The 23,469-nt window shown below is 35.1% G+C and overlaps 1 protein-coding gene across 9 annotated transcripts in view; it reads left to right on the top strand.

Moving 5' to 3' along the window:
- SDCCAG8 (SHH signaling and ciliogenesis regulator SDCCAG8) overlaps window positions 1-23,469 on the top strand; it is a 263,361-nt gene that overhangs the window by 35,725 nt on the left and 204,167 nt on the right. For all 9 annotated transcript variants that reach the window (XR_009536611.1, XR_009536605.1, XR_009536614.1 and 6 more), the window contains exons 6-8: window positions 3,049-3,189; window positions 11,453-11,517; window positions 14,257-14,445. Coding sequence is in view for 5 of the 9 variants with exons in the window: in XM_060128623.1 (XP_059984606.1) it covers window positions 3,049-3,189; window positions 11,453-11,517; window positions 14,257-14,445 (395 nt within the window). In the remaining 4 variants the exon portion in view is untranslated. The remainder of the gene's footprint in view (window positions 1-3,048; window positions 3,190-11,452; window positions 11,518-14,256; window positions 14,446-23,469) is intronic.

Below are 23,469 nucleotides of genomic sequence, written 5' to 3'. Positions count from 1 at the left end.
CAAAGGACTATCTGACTCCACAAATCCATCTACCTGGCCTCGAATTACACTGCCTTTCTGCCTAGATTAGGAATAGCTTGTCAATATTGAACCAAACCATCTTCATTTGCCATGGACTGGGACTTGGATGGCAGCCTACATGACTTTGAGCTTTTAGCCTAGTTTATGACGTAGCAGTTGAAGAAGCAAGCAGATTATTTCTAAAAAACTAAAACCATTCAAAGAGTATTTCATTTCCATCTTCATTTTTCATCATTTTTCCTTCTTAAGGGGCTTTTCTTGAGAGTTCAAAAAATTATATTAAAATATGCTTTTTATTAGAAAATTTGGCATGTGTGGTCAATCAAAGATCTAGGAGATTTTTTTTAAAGTAGAAAATTTCTGAGCCATTTCTTTCCATGTCTCTTCTCATCCTCGTCCATTCCAACCCCTCCCCTCAGTTAAGAAATCAAAGGTTTTCAGTGATCTTCAGGGATGTAAATGTAATTTGATTTTTGAAATCTTGGTCAAATATCATTCGAGTTTTTTAAAAGCTATCTGTGAAAGAACAAAGTGTCAATTAGATTAGCACTTCTTTCCAAAGAATAACAATATTTTATATCAGAAGTCAGTGATCTATAGTCTACATACTGTCTCCAATTTCTCCATAGGAAATTAGTACCACCCTCCTTCATTGCTCTGCAAGACTATTTTGAATGCAATCACATCTTGGGTGATTTTTTCCCTACCTACAGAATCAAGTTCAAGCTTATTAACATTGCACGCTTTACCTTTCAGACCCTTATTTAACTCTCTAGCTTCTTCCTTTTTTTGTTTTTTAATTTTTTTATTGAAGTATAGTTGATTTACAATGCTGTGCCAAACTCTGCTGTACACAAAGTGACTCAGTTATACACATACAGACATTCTTTTTTTATATTCTTTTTCATTATGGTTTATCACAGGATATTGAATATAGTTCCCTGTGATATACATTAGGACCTTGTTATTTATCTATTCTAAATGTAATAATTTGCGTCTACCCGTCTACCAACCCCAGAGTCCCAGTCCCTCCCTCTCCCTCCCTCCTCCCCCTTGGTAACCACAAGTCTGTTCTCTATGTCTGTGAGTCTGTTTCTGTTTTGTAGATAGGTTCACTTGTGCCATATTTTAGATTCCACATATAAGTGATATCATATGGTATTTGTCTTTCTCTTTCTGACTTACTTTACTTAGTATGATAGTCTCTAGTTGCATCCATGTTGCTGCAAATGGCATTATTTCATTCTTTTTTATGGCTGAGTAGTATTCCATTGTATATATGTACAACATCATTTTTATCCATTCATCTGTCGATGGACATTTAGGTTGTTTCCATATTTTGGCTGTTGTGAACAGTTAGAGCTTCATCTTCTGACATTCATTGCCTTGTGCTTCAACCTTTAGTAATGCTGAATTGCCTACAGGTCTCTGGCAGGCACTATGCTGTTTCACGCCTCTGTGAGTTTTCTCATGATGTTCTCTCTTCTTGGCATGCCCTTCCCATCTAGCTTACTCTTTTTCACCCTTCAGATATCATACCAGTGTCAAAACTTCTCCAGAAAACTTTCCTTGAATCTCCAGTTGCTCTTAGTATCCCTCTTCTATTCTGGTGTAGTCCCCCATGCACACCTCTGGCCTAGCACTTGCCTTGTTAAATTGAAATTATCTGCTTGGGTGTTTCTCTTCTTCATTAGTCTGTAAACTCCTTGAGGATAATATTGGTCTTGCTCATTTTTACCCCCCTCCTCAAGCTTTTAGCACAGTGCCTGAACATAGTAGGTACTACACAGATGTTTGCATTAAACTGAACTTCCCAAAGAATATGGAATAGAATCTCAGAATACTACTTTGGATGAATGCAGTTTACTACATTCTAACATATGACACTGCAGTATACTTCTGTGTTTGGGGACATGTCCTCTCTTATTAATACTACTGTGTCCCTTGGCCCTTAGCAGGAGTTCAATAATTACTTGTTGAATAAATTAATATAAGTATTTTAGTTCTTGATTCACACATAAATCACCCAGTTCTTTGGGCTGCTTATTTCATTGAATGTTGAAAGAATGCCAAAGTTTGCAAGCTGACAGTGGGTTCACCAAATTCAGTCTGTAGGCATGTTTTGTTTGTTTGAAAAACTGACTCAATATTTAACACTGTTTCAGTTGAAGAGCCAGATATCTGCCTCATCTTTTTAAAAATCAAAAGATATTTTGGTAATGTGAGTTGGTATTCCCACATGGTAGCAATTGACTGAAACTGAGTAGTGACTACTTCCTTTGGTTGCTCTGTCATGGTCCCAACCATTACTTTCTGAGTCCTTGACGTTCAGGCTGCATGTTAGTTCTATTTATCACCATGCACTGTTTTTCTTATTGAAGAGAAATAATTTTCTGAAAAGGCAGAAGAGCATAGTGGTTTAGGACTTTGGAGCTAGAATGCCAGGATTCAGATCCTAGCTCTGCCACCTATTAGCCGCTTTCTACCTCTGTGACTTTTAGCAGTTACTCTGTGTGACTCAGTTTCCCCATCTATAAAATGGAGATAACAGTGAAAATTCTCTCATAGGATTGTTGTAATGCTTAAATGTGTTAATATATGTGGAAGACATAAAACGGTGTCTGGCACATAGTAAACATAAACATCATATGTATTATTATTATTATTAGTCATGACTTTATGAAATGTGGAAAATGAAAAACAAACCAAGAGAGGTTTATGTGTTTCAAGAGTATATGTCTTCAAAGAAGTAAGAGATAAGTTCATTTGTTCAATATACTGATATCTAGCCCTCTTTGCTCATTTACATTATTGCCTGTACCTATAGGAATGTGACTTTGTAACACTTGTTTGGAATATGACCCTAATAGCTTGAAAATGTAAAATAATTCTTGATTTGTATTTAGAAACATCTGCTCTTTTTCTTATTCCTTTCATCACAGATAATAATCAGTATTCCATTTGTAAAGTATGTATAGTGATTTAAAATTAAAGGTTGAATGCAAGTACTTTCACATTTTATTTTAGGGAAATATACAGAATTCTTGGATTACAACAGGTGAAGATTCTAGGGTGGATGAAGCTGCCAAGAGATCATTTTCCCATGGCAATGCAGATATTATCAAAGCTGCATCTGCTAGTGAGGCTGAAAAATGGAAACTAGAACTGGTGAGTATTTGGGTACTTTTCTCTTAGGCATCTACGTTTTTGGGTACTTTTTTTTGTGGTAAATATATATAACACAAAATTTGCTATTTTAACCATTTAAAAATTTAAGTGTATAATTTATTTACACTAAGTACATTCACAGTGTTGTGCAACATCAACACTATTCATTTCCAGAACTTTTTCATTATCCCAAACAAAAACTCTACCCATTAAACAATAACTCCCATTCGCTTCTCCTTGCAACCCTTGGTAACCTCTTCTACTTTCTGTCTTTGAGTTTGCCTATTCTAGGTACTTCACGTAAGTGGAATCAAATAATATTTCTCCTTTAATCGGTCTTGTCTCATTTAGCATAGAGTTTTCAAGTTTCATCCATGTTGTAACATGTATCATAATTTTATTCCTTTTTTAAAAAATTGTATTTATTTATTTTTGGCTGTGTTGAGTCTTCGTTTCTGCACGAGGGCTTTCTCTAGTTGCAGCGAGTGGGGGCCACTCTTCATCGCGGTGCACGGGCCCCTCACTGTCGTGGCCTCTCTTGTTGTGGAACACAGGCTCCGGATGCGCAGGTTCAGCGGCCATGGCTCACGGGCCCAGTCACTCCGCGGCATGTGGGATCCTCCCAGACCAGGGCCCAAACCCGTGTCCCCTGCATTGGCAGGCAGATTCTCAACCACTGCGCCACCAGGGAAGCCCCTCATTTCTTTTTAAGGGTGAATAATATTCCATTGTACATATATACCACACTTTGTTTATCCATTCATTTGTTAATGGATTTGGGGGGGTTTCAGCCTATTGGCTATTGTGAATAAGGCTGCTATGAACATTGATGCACAAGTATCTGTTTGAGGCCCTACTTTCAAGGCATTTGGGTATATACTCAGAAATGGAATTGTTGGATCATTTGGTAATTCTTCATTCTTTTTTCTTTCTGCTTCTCAGACTCAATAATTTCTCTTTTCCTATCCTCAGATTTACTGATTCTTTGTTCTGCTGCCCATATCTTCCCTAAAATCTCTTTAGTGAATTTTTCATTTTTAGTTGTTTTCATCTCCAGAATTAGTTTGGTTCCCTTTTATAATTTGTTTTCCTGACTTCCTTTAGTTCTTTGTCCATGTTTTTTCTTAGCATTTTGAGCATATTTAAGACAGTTGTTTTAAAGTTTTGGTCTAGTAAGTCTGATGTCTATAGTTTCATAAGCATGGTTCCTGTAAATTTATTCTATTTCATTGAGTGAGCCATGTTTTCCTCTTTCTTTGTATGCCTGGTGATTTTTTTTGTTGTTGAAAATTGAGCATTGAAGTGTTATACTGTGGTAACTCTGGAAATCAGATATCCCATTTTTTTAAGGTTTGTTGTCTTTTTTATTGTTGAAGGCTGTAGTAGTCCTTTTGTTTTAAGAGTTTTCCAAACTATTTCTGTAGAAACTATTCCTTGTCACGTGTGATCATTGAGGTCTCTGTTTCATTAGCTCATAGTCAGCTGATGTTTGACAGATTTCTTTGCCAGGAGCTGAAACAAACAACAACAAGAAAAACACCAAAAAGCCCCCCAAAATAGAAGAACCAACTCTCCAAGTCTTTGCAGTTTGGCTGTGCTGGTCTTCACCATTCAGCTAGGCTTGCTCTGAGCCTAGAGATCAGCCTGAGGGAAAGCTTCAGGTCTTCTTAGGACTTTCCTGAGCATACATTTTCCCTGGGCTTGTTTGTGGCTTTCTAAATTCCCCTTATACACAGATGCTTTTGAATGTCCTAATTTCCCAAAGAGTCTAAAATAATTCTATTTTAAGATCAAATGATACTTTTAAATCCTCTGATCTGGGTAAAAACAACACCAAAAATGGAATGTTCTAGGGAATATAGAGGGAATCACAGTTCTGCTGTCATTATCATCTACAGGTGTTGTTAGTTTTCTAAAGGCTCTTTCTGGCCCAAATCTTCCTGCTCTTTCTCATTCCCTAATCCAAGCTTTATTCTACTATTTAGGAAAGAGTTCCTTTCTTTAAAAAAAAAAAATCTGAAAGACTAAATTATATGTTTTTTTCCACCTGAATAAACTATAATATCTACTTAATACCCATAGGATTAAGACCAATCTCCCAAGCCATCTACAATTTACTTAAAACTACATTTCTAGACTCACTTCTCACTCTTCTGTCACGTTCACAAGTATTGACTATAAGCATGCAGACCACTCACTACTTGTTACTTCATAAACTTATTTCCCAATTCCATTTCTCTTTGAAGAATTGACTTTGGTTTATGCAATCATCCCTACCTAAAATGTTTCCTTCTTATCCTCTACATATTGAAATGTTTCCAGCCTGCCAAACTTAGTTCAAGTGTCCCCTCCCATTCTACCTTCCCTGATTACATGCTTCCATTCCTCCTTTTCCCACATTAGAATTATTTTCCCTCTTATGTCTTCTCTTATTGTTCTATTTATAACTATTATAGGTTCATTTTTTTAATCCTGTGTGGTCAAAGGTCACATCTGTGTGCATTTGTGTGCTTTATATTCCAAATCTTTCTCACTTTTTTCAAGGATTTCACTCTTACACTTACCTCCTCTTGTTCTTGTATCTTTTATCACTCGTGACTGGTTTATTTTCAGCCAAATATGTGCTTTACTAGCTCCCATCTACAAAGCAAACAAACACAAAATATATTCTCATCGTCCTACATTTCCTTTGAACTATCACCCAGTTGCTCCCCTTCATACCAACGTCTTTCCAAACAGTTGTCTATACTCATGCCTCTGTTCTTCACCTCCCATTCTCTCTTCAACATACTTTATTTGAGCTTCTCCCCACCTATATTCCCCTAAAATGTTTCTTTTCAAGGTCATTAATAACCACCACATATCAGTCCTCATCTTCCTGAACCTTGGAGCAGCATTCTGTAATATGTACATTAGTTGATCATACCATCCTTTGATTTTTCTAATGAAACAATTTTTTTTTTTTTTTTTTTTGCGTTACGCAGGCCTCTCCTGTTGCGGAGCACAGGCTCCGGATGCGCAGGCTCAGCGGCCATGGCTCACGGGCCCAGCCGCTCCGCGGCATGTGGTATCTTCCCGGACGGGGGCACGAACCCAGGTCCCCTGCATCGGCAGGCGGACTCTCAACCACTGCACCACCAGGGAAGCCCTCTAATGAAACAATTTAACATAAATTCAGAAAAGTATGCAAAACAAAAATGTACTTAATGATATATCTCCAAATCAACAAGCATATAATTGTCACCTGTAAGATGTCTAACATTACCATGTCCCAGAAGCCCTGTTCATGCCCTCTCCCAGTCACTGCCCCTTCATTCTCTTAAAGCTAATCACTGTCTTGACTTTTATGAAAATTGATCTCTAAGCATGATCCCCAAACACTCGAATTGATTTCTGCCTGCCTTTTAAAACATTACATAAATTGAATCACATAGTACATATTCTTTTTTGTCTAGACTTTTTTGTTCAACATTATATTTGATAGATTCATACATGTAGTTGCATGTGTTAGAAGTTTGTTTATTTTCATTGATGGGTCTACTGTATGACTATAACACAGTCTATGTATCCATTCTATTGTTGAAAGACATTTATATTTTTTCAGTTTGGGGCTATTGTGAATATTGCTGCTATGAATATTCTTTTATATGTCTATTGGTGTGCATTGTATACATTTACGTTGGGTATGTACCTTGGTGTGGCACTGTTGGTCATAGTGTATATATATGTTCAATTTGAGAGATAAGGGCAAACTTTTCCAAGGTGGTTTTTACCAGTTTACACTTCTGTCAGCAGCATATGAGTGATACCATTGCCCTGTATCCTTGCCAACACTTGATATTCTGTTTTTCTGATGGGCTTGTAGTGCCATCTCATTGTGATTTTCATTTTCATTTCTCTGATTACTCATGTGATTGAATATCTTCTCATATATTTATTGGCCATTTGATGTGCTCTTTTGTGAGATGCCTGTTCTAATATCCTACTTATTGTTTTGAATTATCTGACAATGTTTTTTTGAAGTTCTTAATATATTATGGATACAAGCCCTTTGTTAGTTATATCTGTTAAAACATATTTTCTTACTTTTATGGCTTGCCTTGGAACTCTCTTGAGAGTTTTCGTTTTCTCTTTCTTGATTAGAATTTCTTAATTTTAATGTGGTCCAATTTATCAGTGTTTTCCCTTTATTTTTTTAGTGCCTTTTGTGTCCTATATAAAAAGTGTTTCCCTACCCCCAAGTCATGAAGATATTCTCCTATATTATCTTTCAGAAACTTGATAATCTTGCTTTTTACATTTAGAACTACAGTGTACGTGGAATTTATTTTTGTATCTGATGTGAAGTGTAGGGGGTTACTTCTTCCATAGGGTTATTTATATATCACAGCACCACTGTTGAAAAGACAATCATTCGCCTGCCACATTTGTTATAAATCAGGTGTGTGTATATGTGTGAGTCTGTTTCTGGGCTTTGTGTTTTATTTCCTTGGTGTCTGTGCTACTACTTCTTTGTGCTACTACTATTCTGTCTTGATTCTTATAGCCCCGCATCTGGTAGACCAAGTCTTCCAACATTGTTCATTGACCTGAAGAATGTCCTGACTGTTTCTTGCCTTTTGCATTTACAAGTACATTTTAGAATTAATTTGTCAAGTTTCAAAAAGCCATTAAGTGGTTTTGATTGAGATTACATTTTAAGGTATAGGTCATTGTTTGGGGGGAGGAATTGATATCTTTATAGTAATATATTGTGAAATATTAAAATCATGTATCACTCTATTTAGGTCATCTTTAATTTTTGTCAGTAATCTTTTATAATTTCTGAGTAAAGGTCTTACACATCTTTCTTTAGAATTAATTTCTAGACTAGTTATGATATTATCATAAACAACATACATATTTAAAATTTTTCATTTTATAACTCCTCAATGCTGGTATAGAGAAAAGCACATGGTTTTTTGTATTTTGACTGATTCCTACTTTATTTTGAAAGTAGTGTTAGCACGGTATTTTTTCCCTATCCTTTTACTTTTAACATAGTTGTATTTTCATATTTAATATGGGTTTCTTGTGGACAGCGTATAGTTGAGTTTTGCTTTTTTTTATCCAATCTGACAATATCTTTCCTTTAAATGTGATTATTTATATAATTGGGTTTAAATCCACTATCTCGCTGTGTCTTTTTTTTCCCATCTACTATTTCTTCACCTTTTTTTTTTCTGCCTTCTTTTGAATTAGTTGAACATTTTAATGGTTCTATTTACCTCCTTTTCTCAGTCTGGAAAAATCTTTAGCATCAGCTTTCACCTGGTTGCTCAATTCAGCAACCCAGGGTTATTTTTAATGTATTTTTCTCCCCCACATCTATTCAATCATGAAATTCTGTCAACTTTACATGACATGATAGAAAGCCTAGAAGGGAACATAGGCAAATCATTCTCTGACATAAATTGTAGCAATATTTTCTTAGATCAGTCTCCCAAGGCAAAAGAAATGAAAGCAAAAATAAACAAGTGGGACTTAAAGCTTTTGCACAGCAAAGGAAACCAGCAACAAAACCTATGGAAAAGGAGAAAATATCTACAAATGATGTGACCAACAAGGGGTTAATATCCAAAAATACAAACAGCTAATATAACTCAATATCAAAAAAACAAACAACCCAATAAAAAAAAATGGGCAAAAGACCTAAATAGACATTTTCCCAAAGAAGACATACAGATAACCAACAGGTACATGAAAAGAGATTGTTAGAGAAATACAAATCAAAACCACCATGAGTTATCACCTCACACTGGTCAGAATAGCCATCATCAAAAAGTCTACAAATAGGGGCTTCCCTGGTGGCGCAGTGGTTGAGAGTCCGCCTGCCGATGCAGGGGACATGGGTTCGTGCCCCAGTCCGGGAAGATACCACATGCCGCGGAGCGCCTAGGCCTGTGAGCCATGGCCGCTGAGCCTGTGCATCCAGAGCCTATTCTCCGCAACAGGAGAGGCCACAACAGTGAGAGGCAAAACGTCTACAAATAATAAATGCTGGAGAGGGTATGGAGAGAAGGGAACCCTCATACACTGTTGGAGGGAATGTAAACTGGTGCAGCCACTATGGGAAACAGGATGGAGGTTCCTTAAAAAACTCAAAATAGAGCTACCATATGATCCAGCAATCCCACTCCTGGGTATTTATCTGAAAAAAATGAAACCTCATATTTGAGAAGACACATGCACCCGAATGTTCATAGCAGCACTATTTACAATAGCCAAGACGTGGAAACAACTCAAGTACCCATCAACAGACAATTGGCTTAAGAAGATATGTTTTTATATATATATATATATATATATATATATATACACATATATATAATGGAATATTATTCTGCCATAAAAAGAATGAAACATTGCATTTGCAGCAACATGGATGGGCCTAGAGAATATTATACTTAGTGAAGTAAGTCAGACAGACAAATACAAACACTATATCATATCACTTATATGTGAAATCTAAAAAATAATACAAATGAATCTATATACAAAACAGAAATAGACTCACAGACATAGAAAACAAACTTATGGTTACCGAGGGAGGGAAGGAGAGACAAATTAGGAGTATGGGATTAACAGATGCAAACTCGTATGTGTAAAATAAATAGGCAAGAAGGATTTACTGTATAGCACAGGGAATTATATTCAATATCTCATAATAACCTATAATGGAATGTAATCTGAAAAAATGTATATAATTAAATCACTTGGCTGTGGACCTGAAACATATACAATATTGTAAATCAACTATACTTTAATTAAAAAAAAATAAAACAAAATAAAATTTAACACTAAGACTTCCCTGGTAGTGCAATGGTTAAGAATCCGCCTGCCAATGCATGGGACATGGGTTCAAGCCCTGTTTGGGGAAGATCCCATATGCCGCGGAGCAACTAAGCCTGTGCACCACAATTACTGAACATGCGCTCTAGAGCCTGTGAGCCATAACTACTGAGCCCGCGTGCCTAGAGCCCATGCTCCACAACAAGAGAAGCCACCACAGTGAGAAGCCTGTGCACCTCAATGAAGAGTAGCCCCCGCTCACCACAACTAGAGAAAGCCCGCACGCAGCAACAAAGACCCAATGCAGCCAAAAATAAATAAATAAAATTTAACACTAAAGAGAAAAAAATTCTGTCAATTTTACTTTTATACTGCTTTGTACTAAATCTTTTCTATCTTTGTTGCTTGATTTCTCTTGTTCATGCATTTATCTCTCACCTATTGATGTTTATTTGCAATGTCTTCATTTGTGATGATCCCCTTTTTCCACGCTTCAGAGTAATTTAAGATTCAATACTGATAAAAAGATTTCAGTGTCCATCTAATACATCAACTACATAGAGACTTTTATTTAGTTGTATAGACTAAATAAAAGTCTTCATATTTTTATTCTTCTCACTGACCACCTTACCTAATCAGCCCATCTCTATCTACTCTTCCACCTAGCATTCTACATTCTAGTGATACTGATTGGCCAAATATATAGCATGCCTTCTCCAGCTTCTGTGCCTTTTGCTCTATTGGAAATCATCCTTCAATCTTTGCATCTCCTCCAATGAAGGCTTCTGTACTTCTCTTCAGCTGAATTACAAGTTCCTGCCTTTCTGATTTCATTTTACCTTCTGTATTTTCATTAAATTATAAATAGTTGTAATTGTTCATCTGTCTTTCTGTTCCTTCTTAAATCTCCTGGAGGTTAGTGGTGTCTTCGTCGTAGAAACCCAATAAATATATGTTGAATTAAAGAAAAACTGGATATCAGCAGAGGCTTGTAGATTGTATATCACTTTGGTCTGTCGTCCTGTGATTTATAGCATCCTTTTTATCATTCATCCGGCACATATTTTTTGGTATGTCAGCTATGCAGCAGTCACAATGGGAGATTCCAGGAAGATTTGATTCTTGTCTTCATGGACCTTACAGGTTATAATTGGTTTTGCCTAGAGTCACACTTTTTTAAAAATAAGAACTGATGTATGCAATTTTGAAAAAAAATTTTTGTTAGTAATCACCATTTTATGACTCAGTAATTCTCTGCAGGCTTCCGCTCAATAAAAATAAGAGTATTTGGGGTGGACTAGGGAAAGTGATTCCAGAGGGGACACAATGATTTTCCTCTTGGGTAAAAAGAAATGAATTTAATATTAATAATTAAAATTTGCTTATAAAACACAGGGCATGGAGAAATATACTTTTTTTTTCTTTTCTAAAGGAGAGACTAAAACTTACTTATGAGGAAAAGAGTAAAATCCTGGAATCTCAATTGATGTTTTTGAGGTAAAGTATTATCATCTATTTAAAGTTATTGGCAAAACCATAATGATCTTAAAAATATGTTTGAATGTTTGCTGAAATGCCAGTTTTAGTCAGTATAGGAATTACTTGATATTTTATATGCAATATATGAAATTTGCTAAGAATGGTAAAGGATAAGGGGATTTGTGAAGTCCTTTTTCAAATCCCATTTCAAAGAACTGTGAGCTAAGTTATAAATTTTATCCCTTCATCAGTTGTAAAATATTTGTGTTTTCCCATAGAAAAAAGAATCAGAAGCTGCTCTTATGGAAATTATGTTTTTAAAATAAAATAGTATAAATAATGCACTTTAATTTTCAAATTACAAGCAAGTATTTTTTTCCTCTGTAGGTAGTCTTCGTCTAATTTTTAAATTGCAACAATAATATAATAGTTTGAGTATTTGTATACATGGTGAATTTGAGTATATATGAATTTTCATGTACTTTTTGATATGTTATCAAAAATCCCAATAAAACCTATATATTATAGATTAACCATTAGTGCTTTGTTATATATTATGAGTAGGAAAAGATAGGAGTTAATTTTTTTAAATTAAAGGTTAATTGAAATAGTGGTCATGAAATATTTTCAAGTGGAATAACCTTTAAAATATTTTTATAATTTTATTTTAATAAGTCCAATTTGAAATAAAATTTAACATCTTCCAGGCTGTACATTGTCTAGAGACATAACTAGAGTAATACTAAGAACCAGAACTCATGGCTTTTGTTGCAAATGTTATTATTCATTTATTTTAATATACTCTTATGCTTTTCATGCCTCATAAGGTTGAGGATTTCTCTAGAGATCTTTACTAGAGCTTTCATGAAGAAACCTAAACTTTTAAAAGGTGATCTAATTTTTGGTTTCTTGATTTGCTATATGTTGATTTCTATTGTGTTTTGGTTCTTCAGTTTTTAAAGTGATATATTTCTAGGTCATTATATTTTTGGGAATGTGACTTATTTTGTCTCATTCACAATTCAACTATGCAATCTTTAATTACATTAAAACGTCACTTTGCAATGGACCAGACTTTGTTTCCTGCATTCTTCTGTTTCCTCATTTTCTTTTAGTATAATTTAAGATTATTTAAAGAAGCATTTTCTTAAAGAAAGAAATAAAATCACTACTCTTATAAACTCTGGTTTTATGTTACCTATTTGTTTTTAATTTTCTTTTTGCCATTTCATGTAACTGAATCTACTTGAGTGTTTTGAATTTGAACCTGACAGAAATAGTAATGGAGACTCTGACTTTGGAATGTACTTCTAAAGTTCTTTTTAAGCCTTTGAAAGTCAGACTTTTTCTACATGATAAGTAGAAAGAAAACTTATTATGTTGTAGATATCATCTTGGGAATAGGACATCAACAGCTCCTATTTTTCTGCTTCAGCGTGTCATTAGATTAGCTTTTTTTAACCCTTAGATTTCCTGTAGATCTTTCCCACCTCTCCCAGGCTGTCTCAAAGCCCCCTAAATCCCAAGAGTCGAGGTAGTATGTGACAGCCAGGTGTCTTGATTATTGGTTCTCCTTTGTGACAGTGAACAAATTAGGATGGCTATAAATCTCTGAATTTAATAGAAACAGCAGAGAGTAGTCTGAGCCAGAGATAAAGTGCCTGCCTTCAGCGGTCTAAGAATTTAAGAACAACTTTTTCCTTTTTAAGTTAGGAAGTTTTAAAAAAATACAACATGAAAGGGATGTGTATGCAAGGAAGCTCAGTTACCCAAGTTGACTTTACCAAAGCTTTTTTGGGCAGGGGGAGGAAAATACAACCCATATACTGGTCTTTTAATCCTTGACAAGTCAACTTGGAGAAAAACCTCATCCAAGAGCTATCCCATTAAAACAAACAAAGAGCACACACACACAGTTCCTCAGCCCTTTCTTTACCAAGTTGCATATTTCCAGCTAATAGCTGCTACTTATGAAATCTTATGTCTGGCAAGTTCTAACTTCTTTCTGTAGCCCACTCTCTTTTGAAGCAGTTCTTTGTAGATTAGATAATTTTTTTTGAATTTTATTTTATTTATTTTTTTATACAGCAGGTTCTTATTAGTTATCTATTTTATACATATTAGTGTATATATGTCAATCCCAATCTCCCAATTCATCCCACCACCACCACTGCTCCCCCACCCACTGCTTTCCTCCCTTGGTGTCCATATGTTTGTTCTCTACATCTGTGTCTCTATGGATAATTTTCTTTTTTTTTTTACTGAAGAAAAATGAACAGTAATAAATTACTCATGCATAAAATCCATTTTCTTTATGTGATCTTTTAAGGTTGTCTTTACAAATTTTAAGGGGTGAACATTTGAAATAGGGTATTTCCCTCAATTCAAGGATATTGTGTTATGTTGCTCCACCCCTTTATTAAGAGAAACTATTTAGGATTTGTGTTTGGAGTTTTACTTTTTTGTGTGGAGATAGGATCCTGTGAAAAAAAAGCCAGTATCAGAGGCAGACTAATCTGTTAAAATCCTAAAACAACTTGAAATTTAATATTTTCAAGGCTCATTTTATTCAAAGTGTCAATTAGGATAATCACACCTACATTTTAGGGCTGTGGTAAGAACTAATAAGGTACTGTATGTAAAGCACCTAATAAGGTAAGCACCAGTAAATGATAGTAGTTATTACTATGATGATACATTTAGAAGTAGTATACTTTTACCTGGCCATTTGCTGGAACTTTTTTCCCTTCTTTTTAGGAAAGACCTAGTTGAATATCAGAAAAATTGTGAAGATCTTAAAGAGCGACTAAAGCATAAAGAGTCTCTTCTTGCTGCTAATATTTCTAACCGTGTTGGTGGTCTTTGTTTGAAATGTGCTCAGCATGAAGCTGTGCTTTCCCAAACCCATAATAATGTTCACATGCAGACCATTGAAAGACTGTCTAAGTAAGTATGTTTCTATATGTGGAGTCTTTGGCAACATGGAAACTCATGTCTTTAAATGGGCACAGTAGTTTTTTATCCCCATGCTAAATCGCATGTTAAGCTTCAAATAAAATGGATTTTAAAAGGTCCCTTCATTGTAGCTTTCTTAAAGACAGAATATGTGGGTTCTGCCAACTGTGTATAGCCATGTCATTTTGGACAAATAATTTTATCTTTCTTGGTTTCAGTCTCATCTGAAATGAGAGAATTGAAGTAGATAACCTTTATAATTCTGTTCATTTCTATAACTCTATAATTGCAAATCCAGCACTATTCATAACAAAACTGAGTTTGAGAGGAATTCTTTCGATTTTGCCTTATTTTGGATATCCCTGCTGTAGTATAGGTAAAGTGAGTTTTTATCAAGTTTTTATCATGTGACTGTTATGAAGAATATTATGAGTACACTGGAAGAAGGGCCCACTATATCCCATTATTAATATTTGAGGATCGACTAAGGACAAATTACAAATGAGCTTTTATGGAGTCAAAGTTTTCATCTAGGCTGAAATACTACAGTTTTCTGTGTACATCTTTTTTGTTTTGTTTTCAGTATTCCAGAGGAAGCCCTTTCCTATGAAAATTATATTCTGTAGAAGTTGAGAATTATTATTTAATATACCATCCAATGATGATTTATAGAGGGTGTTCTCTCTCACATGCCTTCTGCTTTTCTCTAAGCTCAAGGTCACCTCTCTCTGTCTGTTGGGTTCATTTAAATAGTTCAAACATCACTTCCTCTTAGAAGTATTCTCTCACCAGCCTCACCCCATTTTGTCCTCAATTGATTTAGGGTCCTTCCTCCTGTAACTTTATAATATATTGTGTATACTTGCAGACAGCAACTGTGTTTTGTTTATTTCTGTATCCCTGGCTTCTAGCAGAGTACCTGGCCTACAGGCATTTTGGTATTTATTGCTTAACGTCAGAGATCGTCTAATTGGAACTGGTGTCAGGAGTCGAAAGACTTGGTCAATAAAGTTGGTTTTGAACTTTGGACAAATGACTTTACTTCCCTAAGTTTGGAGTCTTCTTTTGTTTGGGGGAATAATACCTACCTTTTGGGATATTATAGATGCAGCTTAGCCTTGTGACTAGAGCACTAGCTTTTGAGTCAATCTGCCTGGGTCCATACTTTGGTTCTACTGATAACTTACTATGTAACCTCACAAAAATTACTTAATTTCTCATGCCTCAATTCCCCCATTTGAAAATGGAGATAAAAGTACCTAATAGTGTTATATTTGAGGGGACATTGAAAGAATACCTATATAGTGCTTAAAACAGTTCCTGCCATATTGTAAATTCTCTATAAATAATAAAACCCTTCTGTACCTCGCATACTTTAGAAGCAGTCAAAATGTCTGGTAGCCATGGTTTCTACATATGACTAACCTATTGTCTGTTGTATAAAAACTGAATTTCTCCAGTGGTAGTTTTCATGATCTACAGTGGTAGTCCTGCTTTTTGTTAAATATTCTATTAATTCTTAAATATATTATTAACTTATATATATTTAACATAATGACAATTTATTAAGTATGTTAAATATATTTTCAGATACAAGTAACGTGTGGTAAACATTTCTTATATGCCAAGGACTGTGCCAGATAATTTAAAAACATAATCTCTTTTAATCTTAGTAAAGCATTGGTGAGGTAAATACATTACCCTCATTTTACAACTAAGGAAACTGAGGCTCAGAGAAGTTAAAAATTTGCTTGTTTATATTTGAAAAAAAGAACGGAATCATACTTCACAAAAGTAAATTCAAGATGGTTTAAAGACCTAGATATGATTCTAGACTACAAAAGTATTAGAAGAAAATATAGAAAAATATCTTTATGGCCTTGGGCTAATTAAAGTTCTGAGCATGACGAGGGAAGTGAGAGTCATAAAGGAAAAAAAAAAACTTGACTCCATTAAAACAAAACATCCTTATGATACAATATCACAAACTAAAAAGATGGGAAAATATTTACATTTTATATAACAAAAATTTTGGTACAATGTATAAATAATTTCCTTTGAAAGAAACAGAAAAGAAAAACTGCCCAGTTGCAAAATGGATATAGATTAGGAACTGGTAAGCAATAAAAGAGGAAGATAATACACGAGGAAGTACTCATTCTTTTTTTTTTAATTGAAGTGTAATTGACCCACAATACTATGTTAGTTCCAGGTGTACAACATAGTGATTTGGTAATTCTATACATTTGCAAAATGATCACCACAACAAGTCTAGTAATATCTGTCACCATGCAAAATTATTACAATATTATTAACTATATTCCCCATGCTGTACATTTCATCCTTTTGACTTATTTATTTTGTAACTAGAAGTTTGTAGTGCTTATTCTCACCTGTTTCACTCATCCTTCCAAACCCCTCCTCTCAGGCAACCACCTGTTCGTTCTCTGTGTCTATGAGTCTGTTTCTATTCTGTTATGTTTGTTCATTTGTTTTGTTTTTCAGGTTCCACACATAAGTGAAATCATATGGTATTTGTCTTTCTCTGTGTGACTTATTTTAGTTAGCATAATACCCTCTAAGTCCATCCATATTGTTGCAGATGGCAAGATTTTATTCCTTTGTATGGCTGAGTAATATTTCATTGTTTATGTATGTGTATATACACACATACATCACATACTCTTTAATCCATTCATCTGTTGATGGACATGTAGGTTGCTTCTATATCATGGCTATTGGAAATACGACTGCAATGAACATAGGGGTGCATACATCCTTTTGAGTTTCTGTTTTTGTTTTCCTCTGAAAAATACCCAGAAGTGAAATTGCTGGATCCTATGGTAGTTCTACTTTTAATTTTTTGAGGAACTTCTGTACTGTTTTACCTAATGGCTTACTAATTTACATTTCCAACAACAGTGCTCTAGAGTTGCCTTTTTTCCACATCTTTGCCAACACTTGTTATTTGTTGTCATTTTGATGATAACCATTCTGACAGGTATGAAGTGCTATCTAATTGTGCATTTTCCTGATGATTAGTGTTGCTGAGCATCTTATCATGTGGCTATTGGCCATCTATTTGAGTTCTTTGGAAAAATGTCTATTCAGGTCCTCTGCTCAGTTTTTAATCAGGCTATTTTTTTATGTTGAGTTGCATGAGTTCTTTGGATATTTACCCCTTATCAGATATGTCGTTTGGATATTAACCTCTTATCAGGTACATAGTTTGCCAATATCTTCTCCCATTCAGAAGGCTGCCTTTTCATTTTGTTGATAGTTTCCTTCACTGTGTAAAAGCATTTTAGTTTGATGTAGTCACACTTGTTTATTTTTGTTTTGTTTCCCTTGTGAGGAGATATATCAAAAAAATATTGCTAAGACCAATGTCAAAGAGCATACTGGCTATGTTTTCTTCTAGGAGTTTTATAGTTGCAGGTCTTACATTTAATTCTTTAATCCATTTTTAGTTTATATGTGTTTATGGTGTGAAAAAGTAGTCCAATTTGACTCTTTTGCATGTAGCTGTCAAGGTTTACTAACACCATTCATTGAAGAGGCTGTCTTTTCCCCATTGTATGTTCTTGCCTACTTTGTCATAGATTAATTGACCACGTAAGGATGGGTTTATTTCTGGGCTCTCTGTTCTGTTCCATTGGTCTATGTGTCCATTTTTGTGCCAGTACCATATTGTTTTGATTACTGTAGCTTTGTAGTATAGTTTGAAATCAGGGAGTGTGATACCTTCATATCTGTTCTTCTTTTTCAACATTGTTTTGGCTATTCAGGGTCTTTTGTTTCCAAACATATTTTAGAATTATTTTCTCTGGTTCTGTGAAAAATGCCATTGGTATCTTGATAGGGATTGCATTGAATCTGTAGATTACCTTGGGTACTATGGACATTTTAACAATATTAATTCTTTCAATCCATGAACAAGGGATATCTTTCCATTTGTTCTGCTGTCTTCAATTTCTTTCATTAGTATTTTATAGCTGTCCAATTATAGGTCTTTTACCTCCTTAGTTAGATTTATTTTTAGGTATTTTATTCTTTTTAATGTGATGGGAAATTGGATTGTTTTATTAAATGCTCTTTCTGATAGTTTATTGTTAATGTATAGAAATTCAGCAGATTTCTGTATATTAATTTTGTATCCTAGAACTTTACTGGATTCATTGAAGTCTATTATTTTTTTGATGGCATCTTGGGGATTTTTTACATATAGTATCATGTCATCTGCAAACAATGACAGTTTTACTTCTTCCTTTCCAATTTGGATTCCTTTTATTTCTTGTCTGATTGCTGTAGCTAGGACTTCCAATACTATGTCGAATAAAAGTGGTGAGCGTCAAAATTAAATAAGTTGACTGTGTAGAATAAGTGGAGCTGCAAGTATCATCTCACACCGGTCAGAATGGCCATCTTCAAAAAATCTACAAACAATAAATGCTGGAGAGGGTGTGGATAAAAGGGAACCTTCATACACTGCTGGTGGGAATGTAAATTGATACAGCCACTATGGAGAACAGTATGGAGGTTCCTTAAAAAACTAAAAATAGAATTACCATATGACCCAGCAATCCCACTACTGGGCATATACACTGAGAAAACCATAATCCAAAAAGAGTCATGTACCACAATGTTCATTGCAGCTCTGTTTACAATAGCCAGGACTTGGAAGCAATGTAAGTGTGCATTGACAGATGAATGGATAAAGAAGATGTGGCACATATATACAATAGAATATTACTCAGCCATAAAAAGAAATGAACTTGAGTTATTTGTAGTGAGGTGGATGGACCTAGAGTCTGTCATACAGAGTGAGGTAAGTCAGAAAGAGAAAAACAAATACCATATGCTAACACATATATATGGAATCTAGGAAAAAAAAAAAAAAGGTCATGAAGAACCCAGGGGCAAGACGGGAATAAAGACGCAGACCTACTAGAGAGTGGACTTGAGGGCATGGGGAGTAGGAAGGGTAAGCTGGAACAAAGTGAGAGAGTGGCCTGGACATATATACATTACCAAATGTAAAATAGATAGCTTGTAGGAAGCAGTCACATAGCACAGGGAGATCAGCTCAGTGCTTTGTGACCAGCTGGGAGGGTGGGAGGGAGGGAGATGCAAGAGGGAAGAGATATGGGGATATATGTATATGTATAACTGATTCACTTTGTTATAAAGCAGAAACTAACATTTGTAAACCAATGCTAACCATTGTAAAGCAATTATACTCCAATAAAAATGTTAAAAAACAAAACCAACGCAGCCAAAATAAATAAATAAATAAATTTATTTTTTTAAAAAAAGAAGAAGAAGTAAGGGTGCCTGTTAAGCAATGATTGGCTGGGGCTTGAAATGATTGCTTAGTTACAAGGAGGGACCTTGAGACCATCAGGTTGCAGGTGGCAGCTGCCAGCAGATACTGTTTTGAGAATAGCTGGTGGTGTCCTTGAGTCTGATACTGTGATAGGGAAGAACAAATCTGACTCCATATAAAATCTGTTTCTTTTACTTTAACCTTTGTATTCTATGGCTTTTGCTTCAAGTTAAGAATGTTGCCTATAGCCTGAAATATACAGGATAGCCCATTCTCAAGGCTCTGACCTTTAAGAGTATAACACTTTTCCATTCATATAGAGATAAAAAGTTGCAGAACAGAGAGTAACAGTTGTTTTGTTGGAGGTTTACAGGAACATTGTGACCTAACCTTCATGGACGAAGAAGTTTGTCCTGCACCAAAGAAGTTTGATTCCTGCACCAAGAAGTTTGCAACAACCAACCTCACCCCTCCCTCAGCTTGCCCTTAAAAATATTTTGCTGAAACCGTTCAGGGAGTTAGGGTTTCTGGGAGGATCAGTCCCCCATTTTCCTTGCACGCCCCTGCAATAAACCTTTCTCTGCTCCCCCCGCCCGCCCCCCCTCCAAAAAGTGGTGAGAGTGGGAATCCTTGTCTTATTCCTGATCTTAGAGGAAATGCTTTCTGCTTTTCACTGTTGATTGTGATGTTAGCTGTGGGCTTATCATATATGGCCCTTATTATGTTGAGGTATGTTCCCTCTAAACATATTTTCTGGAGAGGTTTTATTATAAATGAATGTTGAATTTTGTCAGAAAGCTTTTTCTGCATCTACTGAGATGATCATATGGTTTTTATTCTTCAGTTTGTTAATGTGGTGTATCACACTGATTGATTTGCAGATATTGAAAAATCCTTCATTCCTAGGATAAATCCCATTTGATCATGGTGTATGATCCTTTTAATGTATTGTTGGATTTGGTTTGCTAGTATTTTGCTGAGGATATTTAATTTCCATCTAGGTTCTTCAGTCTGGTTTTGGTGTCAGGGTGATGCTGGCCTCATAAAATGGGCTTGGAAGAGTTCCTTCCTCTGCAGTTTTTTGGAATAGTTTGAGAAGGATAGGTATTAACTCTTCTCTGAACATTTGGTAGAATTCACCTGTGAAGCCACCTGGTCCTAGACTTTGGTTTGTTGGGAGATTTTTTAAATTACTAATTCAATTTCATTATGAGTAATTGGTCTACTCATATGTTCTATTTCTTTCTGGTTCAGTATTGGGAGATTGTACATTTCTGGGAATTTGTCCATTTCTTCTGGGTTGTTCATTTTATTGGCATAATATTGTTCATAATAATCTCTTATGATCCTTTGAGTTTCTGTGGTGTTGGTTGTAACTTCTCGTTCATCTTTTCTATTGTTGTTTTAGTCTCTATTTCGTTTATTTCCACTCTGATCTTCATGATTTCTGTCCTTCAGCTAACTTTGGGTTTTGTTTGTTCTTCTTTTTCTACTACCTTTAGGTGTAAGGTTAGGTTATTTATTTGAGATTTTTCTTGTTTCCTGAAGTAGGCTTGTATCTCTATAAACTTCCCTCTTAGAATTGCTTTTGCTGCATCCCATAGATTTTGGATCATTGTGTTTTCATTTTCATTTATCTACAGGTATTTTTTATTTCTTCTTTGATATCTTCAGTGGCCCATTGGTTGTTTTTAGCATATTGTTTATACTCCATGTATTTGTGGTTTTTGTAGTTTTTTTTTTCTCATAGGTGATTTCAAGGTCAGAAAAGATGCTTGATATGATTTTAATTTTTTTTAATTTACTGAGGCTGTTTCATGTCCTAGCATGTGATCTTTCTTGGAGAATGGAGAGAATTTATAATCTGCTGGTTTTGGATGAAATGTTCCACATATATCTATTAAGTTATTTGGTCTAATGTATCATATAAGGACAGTGTTCCCTTATTGATTTTTCTGTTTGGATGATCTGTCCATTGATTTAAGTGGGATATTAAGGTCCACTTCTATTATTGTGTCAGTAGCTCCCTTTATGGTTGTTAATATTTGCTTTATGTATTTAGGTGCTCCTATGTTGGGTGCATATATATATATACTTGTTATATCATCTTCTTGGATCAATCCCTTGATCGTTATGTAATGTCCTTCTTTGTCTCTTGTTACACTCTTTGTTTTAAAGTCTATTTTGTCTGATAAAAGTATTGCTGCCCCCAGCTTTGTTTTGATTTTCATTTGCATGGATTATCTTTTTCCATCCTCTCACTTTCAATCTGTGTGTGTCTTTAGATCTGAAGTGAGTTTCTTGTAGGCAGCATATATACAGCTGTTGTTTCTGTATCCATTCAGCCACTCTGTGTCTTTAGATTGGAGGCTTTAGTCCATTTACATTTAAAATAATTAGTGATAAGTCTGTATTCATTGCCATTTTGTTAATTGTTTTGGGGTTATTCTTGAAGTTCTTTTCTGTCCCTTCTTTTGCTATTTTCCTTTTTCATTTTATGACTGTTTTTAGTTTCTTGTTTGTATTTCTTTCTCGTGTGTGTGTGTGTGTGTGTGTGTGTGTGTGTGTGTCTACTATTCTGTCTTCCAGTTTGCTGATTTTTCCTATGTATTATCTAACCTACTATTGATTCCTTCTAGTGTATTTTTAAATTTCGGTTATATATTCTTCAGCTCTGTTTGATTCCTTTTGTATTTTCTAAGTTTTTGTTAAACATCTTCCTGTGTTCATCCACTTTCCTCCCAAATTCATTGTGCGTGTTTATGATCATTACCTTGAACTCTTTATTAGAGACTGCTTATCTCCACTTCATCTAGTTCTTCTTTGCAAGTTTTATCTTATTTTAAAAGGTATTCATTCTGTTACTATTCAAGGAAATACATTTGAAAATGCCAACTATCAAATTGGTGAACATTTAAAAAAGGGGTCAAGAATGATGAGGCTATGAATAAGTGTGTATTTTCATACCCTGCTGGTGGAACTATAAATTGACACTACTTTGAAGGGTAATTTAGCACTATTCATTAATATTTAAATTATGTATTACACATTTCAGAATCTACCATAGAGAATGTATGTATGTGCATAATGGGGCATTTGTAGGAATTCTTTTTGCAACATTATTTGTGATGGTGTCGTGACATTGTGATTTAATAAGGAATATGTATTTTGGTCTTCATCTCCTGTTCCTTGTATAGAGCTCCTAAAACTCTTGTATTTTTCTAAGTGGTAAAAGTAATAGGTACATATTTTGTACTAATATTTGGGTTTTGTCCCCTGCTTCTGAAATAGGTTGTTATTCTTAAGAAGCCCATTTCAACCACTCCTGAGTTTATGTTAAGTAGATGACTTTTGGAAACCCACTAAGGATGGGAGTGCTGGTTGCCACAGGAACCATCCATATGATTAGAAGATTGGAATTTTCAGTCCCTACTCCCCAGCCTTTAGGAAGGGGAAGGGCTGGAGATGGAGTCCAGTCACCAATGGCAATGATTTAATCAAGCATGCCTATGGAACTTCTATAAAAACCCTAAGCAATGGAGTTTAGGGAGCTTCTGGATTGGTCAAAACATTGAGGTAGTAAAGGGTGGCACTCCCAGACAGGGCATGGAAGGTCCACACCCCTTTCCACATACCTTGCCCTAGGCATCTCTTCTGTTTATCTGTTCATGAGTTGCGTCTTTTATAAT

The sequence above is a fragment of the Lagenorhynchus albirostris genome, chromosome 2 (genome assembly GCF_949774975.1).
Source record: "Lagenorhynchus albirostris chromosome 2, mLagAlb1.1, whole genome shotgun sequence".
Classification (NCBI taxonomy): Eukaryota; Metazoa; Chordata; class Mammalia; order Artiodactyla; family Delphinidae; genus Lagenorhynchus; species Lagenorhynchus albirostris.
The sequence above is the reverse complement of the archived record's forward strand: the minus strand, read 5'-3'. Positions and strand labels throughout refer to the sequence as shown.